The sequence below is a fragment of the Pteropus vampyrus genome, unplaced genomic scaffold (genome assembly GCF_000151845.1).
Source record: "Pteropus vampyrus isolate Shadow unplaced genomic scaffold, Pvam_2.0 Scaffold33, whole genome shotgun sequence".
NCBI classification, from domain to species: Eukaryota; Metazoa; Chordata; class Mammalia; order Chiroptera; family Pteropodidae; genus Pteropus; species Pteropus vampyrus.
The window spans coordinates 9,834,212-9,845,737 of record NW_011888814.1 but is presented as its reverse complement, the minus strand read 5'-3'; the positions used below and the strand labels follow the sequence as shown (position 1 = coordinate 9,845,737).

Sequence of the window (11,526 nt, the reverse complement as noted above, 5' to 3'; positions counted from 1 at the left end):
ATTTTATTTTCAAAATTGTTTTGGCTCTTCTAGGTTCTTTGCATTTCCACATGAACTTTAGTTATTTTATTTTATTTTATTTTCAAAATTGTTTTGGCTCTTCTAGGTTCTTTGCATTTCCACATGAACTTTAGAATCAGCTAGTTCATTTCTATTTTAAAAAGCTTCCTGAAACTTTGATGGGGATTGCATTGAATCTAAAGCTCAATTTGAGGAGAATTGACATTGTAACATTATTGAGTTTTATGCTCCACAAACATGGTGTATATCTCTCTTTATTCAGGTCTCTTAATTTCTGTCAGCAGTATTATAGCTTTCAGCATGGAGGTCATACAGATTTTGTAAAATTTATCCCTAAAGTAGGTCATATTTTTTATGCTATTGTATTTCTACTGTTTGTAGGTAGTCTATAGAAATTAAATAGTTTTTTGTATGGTGCCCGTTTCTTGTGATCTTGTTAATAAATTCATTTATTAATTCTAAGAACATGGGAGGTTCCTAAGGATTTACTTTTTTCTTTCCAATATTTATGCCTTTTATTCGTTCGTCTTACTTTATTGTCTTCTTGTATTATTATACAGCATGAATAGGAGTGCTAGTAGGGGATATCCTTACTTTGTTCCTGATTTTTAGGGCAAAGATGTTTAGTCTTTTGCCATTAAGTGTGATGTTAGAGCTAAGTTTTTTATTGGTAACCTTTATCAGTTTGAAGAAATTTCTTTCTATTCCTAGTTTGCTGAAAGATTTTTTTTTGTGAATGGGTGTTGAATTTTGTCAAATGCCTTTTCTGTATTTCATTGGATTATGGTTTTTCTTTTTTAATGTATTAATATGGTGAGATGTGTTTATTTATTTTCCTGGAAAATATAAAATCTTTGGTTTCTGTTAAAATTTGTTAAGGATTTTTGAGTCTCTGTTTATGAAATGTATTGATATGTAGTTTTTTTCTTATGTTTTTGTCAGGATAATGTTGGCCTCATAAAAGTTGGGAAGTTTTTCCTCCTCTTCTGCTTTCTAGAAGAGTTTTTGTAGAATCATTATTAATTTTTTCCTGAAATGTTTGATCGAGTTCACTATTGAAGCCATCTTCTTTGTGCGAAGGTTTTTGATAATTAACTCCATTAAAAAGAAATAGATATGTTGCTATTCAAATTATTTGTCTTCTTGAGTGAGCTCTTGTAATTCGTGTCTTTGAAGGAATTTGTCCATTTCATCTAAATTGCTGAACTTTGTTGACATAAAACTGTTCATAATACATAATACATATTTTTTTTTCTTTTAATGTTTGTGGGATCTGTAGTGATGTCTCTTCTTTCATTCTGATATTGGTAAATGGTATCTTTTCTCTCTTATTCCTGGGAAGTTTGTCTAGAGGTACAAGCTTATTAATCCCTTCACAGAACCAGCTTTTGTTTCATTGATTCTCTATTAACTGTTTTTCTCTTCCAAACTAATGGTGCAGAAAAATAGAATGCTAAAAAATCAAGCCAGAAAAAGGGGCAAAAATACAATGAAAGAAACATAGATCAAGCAGGACAAACATAAACTATATAATAGATGGTCGATATAGACCTAAATATATCATTATCTATGTTAAATGTAAATGAAGAATGCAAAGAACATTTACATAAATCAACTATACTGAGCTATAAAGAGAGACACATTAAAATGGATTACTATCGGAAATGAATTAGAAAAGAGTAACTAGGTAATTCACTGTGTATTTTGATACTAAGAACACATTTCTGTTCTGTTACCAGCCATGATGGAGTAAAGGGGCTAGGTGTACCCTGCTACCATTAATACCTAGAAAATCAAACAAAATATATGCTCAGTAGTTTTCAGACATTAGATTAACAGGCATCCTGGGCCTGTGATCTGAAGACAAAGAAAAACAAGGTAAGCCCTAGGATTACATTAGTTCATTGCCCAGAGGCAGAATATGGGCCTCAAGTCAGGGAGTGCATACTGAAAAGGAGCCTAGTTATCTCTCTTGAGTTGAGAAAATACATAGAGCGTGGGGAAGCCAAGAAAGCTCAAATTTGTAGGGCACAGTACCAGAGAGGAAAGAGGGGTGGGGGTGGAGGGAGTAAAGAGGTGAGGGAGGAAGGGAAAAAAGGAAGGAAGGAAGGACATAGCTACAGCAGTCTACTGAGGGCTTCCCTTTGAATTTTTGGAGGAGAACTTATCTGTGCATTGTAAAAGGAAACTACCCAAGGCCAAAGAAAAAATCAGCCGAACACAGGGCTGAGAATAATTCATATTCCCACTAGTGAGAGCAGAAAGACCTTGTCAGCTGTAATAGTTCTCAGAAAGGTATCACCTCAATAATGGGAACATATTAGCCTTAGGCTAAAGCTTTAAAAAGCTGAAAAGCAAGCCTCAAAAGTAAAAAACTGATCTCAGGTAACAACCTCATGACAGAAGGAAAGTACAATAGTATGTAACAGAATACAACAAAATCCAGTACCTAACAACATAAACTTCACAATGTATAGCATCCAATAAAAAATTATCAGGTATGCAAAGGAGGAAAATATTATCCATAATCAGGAGAAAAATGGATCAGCAGACACAAACTCAGAATTGATAAAGATGATGGATGAGCAGGTAATGACATTAAAATGGCTATTATAGATATGGTCTAGATGCTTTAGAATGTATAGAAAGCTATAAGAATGAGGAGGAAAATAGACATGCAGAGAGACCCCCAAATTAAAAATAAAGCCTATCTATCTATTTATGATGGAAAATATACTGCAGAGGATTAATAGCAGATTAAAGACTGCAGTAGGGAAAAAAACCAGTGAACTTCAAGATATAAACTATCCAAAATGAAACAAAGAGAAAAAAGACTGAATAAAAATAGAGTGTCAGCAATATGTGGGATAACAATTTCAAAGTTTTCGTAGTGGGTACCCTAGAAATTGCAACATGGATTTTTGACTTATCAAAATCTAATATTCATCTATATCTTTTTCCCGTTCGTGGAAATTTGAGAACCTTAGGATATGCTTATGACTTATATGTATATGACTATATAAACATACATGTATATATATCATAAAATCATTTTTTGTTTTTCATTGAGATTTAAATGTCTTTAAAACATTTAAATGACTTTATTTTTTTTAGAGCAGTTTTAGGTTCACAGCAAATTTAAGAGGAAGGTACAGAGATTCTCCAAATACCCCCCACCCCTAAACATCCATAGCCTTCTCCATTCTCAACATTCCCCACAGTGGTACATTTGTTAGAATTCATAAACCTCCATTGACACATCACAGTCACTCAGAGTCCACGACATGTATCGATCATTAAAATGTCATACAGAGTATTTTCACTGTCCTAAAAATCCTCTGTGCTCCACCTGCTCATTCCTACCCCCTCCCCACCAGCCCCTGACAACCATGGATCTTTTTACTCTCTCCATGGTTTTGCCTTTTCTAGAATGTCATATAGTTGGAATCGTACAGCATGTAGCTTTATCAGATTTTTTCCTTTCACTTAATAATATGCATTTAAAATTCCTTCATGTCTTCATGGCTTGATAGTTCATTTCTTGTTAGTGCTGAGTAATATTCCATTGGCTAGATGCACCACAGTTGACTTATCCATTCACCAATTGAAAGACATCATGGTTGCCTCCAAGTTTTGGCAATTGTGAATAAAGCTGCTGTAAACATCCATGCGCAGGTTTTTGTCTGGACATAAGTTTTCAACTCCTTTGGGTGAATTCAAAGGAGCATGTTTGCTAGATCGTACAATAAGAGTATGTTTGATTTTGTAAAAAACTGCCAAAACATCTTCCAAAGTGAATATACCATTTTTATTTCCAGCAACAATGACTGAGAGTTCTTGTTGCTCCACATCCTTATCAACACTTGTTGGCAGTTTTCTGGATTTTGGCCATTCTCTTACGAGTGTAGTGGTATCTCAGTGTTTTAATTTGCCTTTCCCTGATGACATATGTGGAGCATCTTTTCATATACTTATTTGCCATCTGTTTATCTTCTTTAGTGGGTGTCTGTTAAGGTCTTGGCCCATTTTTTGGTCAGTTTGGTTTTCTTATTTTTGACTTTCTAAAGAGTTTTTTCGTATATTTTGGATAACAGTCCTTTCTCAGATACATGCTCTGAAAATATTTTCTCCAAGTCTATGGTTTGTCTTCTTATCCTCTTGACATTGTCCTTTGCAGAGCATAAGTTTTTAATTTTACTGATGGCCAGCTTATCAATTATTTCTAGTATTATCATGTCTTCGGTGTTTTACATAAAAAGTCATTGTCATACCCGAGGTCATCTAGGTTTTCTTCTGAGAGTTTTACAATTTTGCATTTTACATTTAGGTCTGTGATCTACTTTGAGTTATGCAAGGTCTGTGTCTAGATTCATTTTCTTTTTTTTTTTTTTGCATGCGGATGTCCAGTTGTTCCAGTACCATCTATTGAAGAGACTATCTTTGCTCCATTGTATGGTCTTCGCTCTTTAGTCAAAGATCAGTTGATTCTAATTATGTGGGTGTCTTTCAGGGTGGTCTCTTATATTCCATTGATCTTTTTGTCTGTTCTTTTGCCTATACCATACTGTCTTATTACTGTTTACCACTTTTTTCTTTTTATTCTACATTCCTTGCTGTATTTCTGAGTTATTATCTAGAATAAGTTTCCCTGCACCTGAAGAATATACCTTTTAGAATCCTGTCCTCCCTAGACTTTAGACACTATATCCTATGCCAGTAAGACCCTGGCCTTGTACTTCTGTGGCTATGAGCTGTCTGTTTGTTTTTCTGTTTGTGGCACCTATGAATTTCCCTTTATTTTGCCCTCGACTATATATTTAAAATTTTTGTTCCTATTTTATTCAGCATTTCTGTGTATTTGTTTAGTCAGTATGTTTTAGCGGTTATGAGCCCATCTTTGCCAGCACTTTGTATTTTCACTTTTTAAAATTTTAGCCATTTTGGTGGGTGTGAGGTGGTATCTGAAGTGGTTTTAATTTGTATTTCATCAATAACTAATAATGTTCACCACCCCCCTTCTTTGTGCTTTAGCTAATTTTTTTGTATCTTTGGCTTTATTCTGCTTCATAGTAGATTTTTACTGGGGGGGGGGCGGAGATTTTTTTCAGCTCTGAAGTTTTGATTCTTCTTTTCTGTTTTCTTCTCATAGCAGCTTTATATGGGTGTCCTCTGCCCCATCTGTCTGCCCTGTACTGGCTTTCTTTTTCCGGGAGAGATTTTTTTCTGTATTTAATCACCATCAGAATCCTTACTCCCTTTTTCCCTCTCCTTACTGGGCTCAGTAGTCTCCACCAGATTCTTTCTACAGCTTGGACCCTGAAGCTGGATCTGCTGTATTTGAGTTTCACTACTTATAAGAAATTTGAAGTTACTTGGTAGGGCATGAGAATAGATGGGCTGGAAGAACCAGTGCCCATTGTGTGTGAATAAATAAGAGATCCAGGTGAGGAGGAAAGGAGGATGGAACTTTATTATTGTTAGCTTAACACTTATTTTAGATCTAGATATCCATGTTAAAATCTTGATAACTGAAAATGAAGTTGGTTCATGGATGTACCTAGATGATACTATATGCTAAGTGAAATAAGTCAGACAGAGAAAGACAAATACCATATGATTTCACTTATATGTGGAATCTAAAAAACAAAATAAACAAACAGAAATGAACTTATAGATTGAGAACATTTTGATGGTTGCCAGATGAGACAGGGGTTGGGAGGCTGGGTGAAGAAGGGGAAGAAATTAAGAAGTACAAATTGATAGTTACAATATAGTCACGGGGATATAAAGTACAGTATAGGGAATATAGTCAATAATAATATAATTATCTATGATGTCAGGTGGGTACTAGACTTATCAGGGAGATCACTTCCTAAGTTATATGAATGTCTAACCATTGTGTTGTAGACCTGAAACTAATATAATATTATATGTCAACTGTAATTGAAAAATTTTTTAAAAACTAAAAAAAAAAAAAAAAAAAAAAAAATGGAATTTGGTTATAAAACCACAAATACTCTAAAGAAAAATATCTGTATTCACTGAACTGAGGAAAATACAGAGTCTGCATGTCTCTCCGTACATGTTTTTAAAAATTTTTAAATATCCATTTTCCAGGACAAGCCTTTAACATTTTGAAAAACCTAAGTCTTCGGACTCACACTGTTGGAATCCAAATTTGGATCTCTGTGTAAAGACCCGTATGATTAACTGAAAGTTAGAGTTTTCGTATAGATGTTTTCCTGTGTCCGTGCCATCAATTACTTGTGTTACAAAAGAGTAGTAGTATGAATATTTTCTCATCCATATATTTTGGGTAGATAAGAGTCTTTTTAAGAATAACTTTCTAAATATATCTACTAGGGGTCCTCAGTTCAAATAGTTTAGAAAACCATTTTCTTATGAGTAACCTGTTGCATTTTATAAATAATTTTCCAGCAAACATTGAGAAGAATGTGCTACCTTACCATCAAAGAAATGGCTAACATCTCTGAAGATGTGATAATTGTCACAAGCAGGTATGTGAATAGTCAAAACCTAGGATGGGGTACTTATGTATTTAGTGGATATTTGTTGTTCTTTATTTTACTTTTTTTGACTAAAAGAAAGCCAATAGGAATTTAAAAGAACATATCTTAAAGCATTCTTTTCTCAAATGTGGTTGTCATCATGTAAAAACCATGTTTATCTGATAAAGCAAAGAAAGAAGTCACAAAGGATAATGCTAATAGATATGATTACATTATAAATGTTCATAAAAATAAATAAACAAAACTAAAAAGTAAACAATACACTGAAATAAAATATTTACAAGTACATCAAAGGTATCTATAATATATGCAGAACTCTTATATTTAAAAAAATTTTAAGTAATAATTCTATAAAATAACCAGTATAAAGGCTCTAAATATCTTTAGTCATTTTCACTAGTAACCAAAAATGTAAATTAAAAGATCAATAAAGAGTTATGATATTTTTATCCATCAAATTGGCAAAAATGAAAAAAGGCAGTCAGTACTTGTAATGGAGGCTGATGTTTTGTATACAGGAGGGAGAATAATAAATTGATTCAGTTTTTCTAGAAAGCAGTTGGGCAGCTTTTGCTGAATATTTGAGAGAGTTTATCCCCTTGACCCGGTAATGCCACATCTGTGGAACTATGCTCAGCACATAATCAGAGCACAGGAAGACTTATGTACGGTGATGTCTGTGGCAACTCTGTTTACACTCGCAGAAAGGATGAAACAACTTAAATGTCGCCATTGTTAAAATTATTTAATTAGCCATGTTTATAACCTGATTTTTAATTTTTTGAAAATAATTTCGAAACATCTTTAATGATGTGGAAAAGTCCTCAATAAAGTGCCGAATGGGAGTTGGATTCAAGTCTATGCATTCCATAGAGACTCAGGTTAAAAATGTTTTATGTCTGTATATAAAAACATATGGATGGAAATACACTGATACATTACCAGTAGATTATCTCTGGATGTTTGGGATTATGGCTATTTATTTTCTTTAAACTTTTGATAATTTCTAAGTGTCCTAGAATGAGTATATATAATTTAGAGTTCCAAATTATATAACAAATGTTACTTAACAAATAATGGCCTTATTAATTATAACTCATTTAAGTGAATCTGGTTTTTTGTACAACAAAATACATTCTGGAGGAGGGTGCTTGTTTTTAACCAGCAGTTGTGTTGAATGTAGTTTTAATTAGTAAAGCTTTCAGCTGAAAGTAACAGAAAGCCAGATGTAAATAGTCATTGAAACAGAATAGAGTAGCTGGCTTTGGTTCTGTAGTTTAACAGTGGCAGGGCTGGTGTCTCTTGGATTTTTGTGGACATTCTCACATTATTGCAAAATAGATGCCTGAATTACTGGCAATGCACCATTCAAGGTGGGAGGGGCATCGGGAAGGGAGCCAGGGAGGACCAACACCATCTGCCTCTTTTATCAGGTATGCAATTTCTTTTCCCAAGGCAATTTTTAGATTTCATTTGGCACAGCTGTGTTATATGACTATCCTTAGGAGACCAGGAAAGTGAGTATTTAGCTTTTATAGCCCAAGTATTAGGGGCAGGCAAGGGAGAAGGGGTTGAAAATGGGTATTGGATTAATCAACGAACGGTGTCTATTACAAATAAGAAATAGAAAATCTTCGTTTAGATTGATAGATTCATTAAATATTGGAAAAATTAAAAATACATTAGTCAACTATCGTTTGAGGGTTTTTTGTTTGTTTAGTTGTTAATACTTCCCTCTGAGTCCTATTAGGCTGCCATGAATTATGGTTGGTTTCTAGTTCATTTTAAATGATAAGTAAATTTAGTAGGCAGAATAATGGCCCCCCAAAGATATCCCCATCCTGATTCCCAAGATCTATGTGAATATGTTACATTACGCAGCAAAAGGGAATTAAAGTTGCTAATAAGAGGATGGGGAGAGTAGCCTGGGTTACCCAGCTGGGCCTAATATAAGAATAAGAGTCCTTAAAAGTGGAAAAGAGAGAGAGGAGAAGGTCAGTAAAGAGATGTGCTGACGGAAGCGGTCAGGGAGATGCACTGTTGCTGAATTTGGAGGTGGAGGTAGGAGGCCATGAGCCAAGGGTTTATGGGTGGCCTCTGGAAGTGGGAAATAGGCGAGGAAATGGATTACTCTTACAGCCTCCAAAAAGGAATGCAACCCTGCAGACACCTTGATTTTAGCCCAGTGAGACCTGTGTTGGACTTCTAACTTAAGAAGTAAGATAGAGAAATGAATGTTGTCTTAAGCCTTTAAGTTTGCGCTAATTTGTTATAGCAGCAATAGAAAACTAATAGATTTTGCAATATAGAAGTGCATCCAATTAATATGTTGTATACCTTAAACTTACATAATGTTATATGTCAATTATATCTCAGAGCTGGGAAAAAGAAAACGTATAGAGATTTTGGTACTTGAAAGTGGGGTACTGCTGTAACAAATATCTAAAAATGTGGATGTGGCTTAGGAATTGGGCAGTGAGTAGATGCTGGAAGAATTTTGAGGAGCATGATAGGAAAAGCCTTCATTGATATCAATAAACTGTTATTAGAAATATGGATGTTAATGACTCCACTAAGACTCAGAAGTGAGGGGCAAGATAGAGATAGTATTTATCACTTTGGAGGAAACTCAAATCGTTGTAAACAGACTGTTGGTCGAAATACGGGCATTAAAGGCGCTGCTGGGAAGGGCTCAGAGGAAAATGGGGAAGATGTTAGAAAGTGGAAAAAAGGGGATCCTCGATGTATAGTGACAGAAAGCGGAAATAATTTCCTGCAGTTAAGTGGACGTCTAAGCAGTGAACTTGGATATTTAACTGAGATTTCCAAGCAGAGTGTTGAGGCGCAAGCTGTTTTCTTTTTGCGACTTATAGTAAAATTTGAGAGTAGAGAAATAAATTGAGAGACCTGTTAAACAAGAACCAGGAGTTCTTCGTAAATATCAAATTATTAAGGTGCACACCCGAAACTAATATAGTGCTGTATGTCAGTTATACCGCAAAAAAAGAACCAGGAGTTCTTGATTTTGGAAATTCTTAGCCTACTAAAATGGCAGAGATCTTGAAATCAAGAGATTCATTAGGAAAACGCGACCTAGGGAAAAGGTTACTCCATAGCCTTTTGCTAAAACCCCAGAAAGATGAAAAGGTCAGAGTAGTCACTCACGCAGAACACTCCGAAGAGATCAAGGGCTTGACTCATAGAGTCCCTCAGCTTCTAAGCAGAAGTCAAAAACAGTGGTGAGATTATCTAGGCAAGATCTGTGAAGGAGCCTCTTGTCTAATGGAGTCTCTGGACGTATATGGCAGTCCCTTGAGAATCTTATACCAGCAACAACATTTCCAATTTTGGCTAAAAGGGACAGAGAGAGGGCGAAGTGAAAGATGGCTGTCAGAGCCCCAAATTCTACAGGCAGGAAACAGGCTGATAAGACTACTCAGCTTTAAACACATGGCGTCCTTTATGGAAAGGAAGGACGGCTCTGAGGGTGGAAGTGCGGGCCCACGGGGTAGAGCTGAGAATCCTAGCTAGAGAATTCTGCCGAGGACTTGAAACCACTTCTACTTTGCCTATCTGGGTTTCCTAATTGCATGAGACCGGTGACTCTCTTCCGTCCATTTCTCTTTTTGAACAGGAATGTCTGCCTCTCTTATCCTCTGGCAGTCTCACCCTGTATTTTGGGAGCCAAGAACTTGCTTTCTAGTTTCACAGGTCTATAGGTGGAAAGGAATTTTGCCTCAGGATTGATTGATTACACCGAGTCCCACCAATACCTAACTTAGATGATTTTGATAAGATTGGGACCTCTGAGTGAAACTTAGATTAAATTTTAGACTTTGAGTTGATGCTATAATGTGTTGAGATTTGGGGGGACTTTGGGATGGGGCGAATGTGTGGGGTGAATTTTGCCTATGAGATGGGTGTAGCCTTGCAGACCCAATGGTTTTACTTTAGGCAGTGAGACCTATGTTGGGCTTTTAACCCACAGAACTGTAAGATAATACATTTTTGTTGTTTTAAGATAGTAACTGTGGTCTTTCGTTACTGCAGGAATAGAAAACTAATATAGATGACCATTCTACATACATAGTTAATTGTGTTAGTTTGATAAGAAACCACGGAGATTAAAAAAACCTATAGGCAGACTCTTCACAATATATACGAGTAGCCAGTAAGCACATGGAAATATACTTCATGTTAGCCACCAGAGAAATGCAGGTTAAAACCTCAGTGAAGTATCACTCCATACCCACTAGCATGGTTAAAATAACAAAGCCCGACACCACCAAAATCAAGCCTGCTCCAATATCGAGTACGTGGAACAGTTGAAACTCGCGTGTGTGTAGGTGGGAATGTGGTGTCAACATGAAAACGTCCAAACCTGTCGAGAATTTTTCTAAGTTTATTTGAGCCAAACTGATGCCCTGTGCTGAGGAGCAAGATCTCGTGCTCTGGAGAATTAGTTTTGTAGCTGCTTTTACGAATTCGAAATTGAGGGAAAGTAAGAAAGATTACATGAAGGTAGGAGAAAGCAGGATGAGGATTATAGGATCTTTAACAAGATTATGGGCTCTCCGGAGGGTGGTTACAGTTTAAGTTTTAGAAATGTAAATTTTATTTCATTTTATTTATTTTTTATTAAAATTATTGAGGTGACATTGGTTAATAAAATCAGAGATTTTAAGTGTACAATTTAATAATGCATATGTATATTGCATTGTGTGTTCACCACCCAAAGTTAAATTTCTGTCATCAAATATTTGACTCCCTTTACCCTTATCTACCTCTCCCTCCCTTACGTCCCTCTGGTAACCACTAGTTCACTGTCCGTGAGTCCGTTTGTCATGTTTGTTGCTTTCAGTTTTATGTCCCATAGATGAGTGAAATCATATGGTTCTCAATTTTTTCTGGTTGACTTATTTCACTTAGCATGATAATCTCAAGGTCCATCCATGTTGTCTCAAATGGAAATATT

The 11,526-nt window shown here is 35.4% G+C and overlaps 1 protein-coding gene across 1 annotated transcript in view; it reads left to right on the top strand.

Annotated features, from left to right (window-relative positions):
* COPG2 (coatomer protein complex subunit gamma 2) overlaps positions 1–11,526 on the top strand; it is a 105,646-nt gene that overhangs the window by 10,719 nt on the left and 83,401 nt on the right. The window contains exon 5 of the mRNA XM_011357239.2: positions 6,460–6,539. Within this exon, the coding sequence (XP_011355541.1) occupies positions 6,460–6,539 (80 nt within the window). The remainder of the gene's footprint in view (positions 1–6,459; positions 6,540–11,526) is intronic.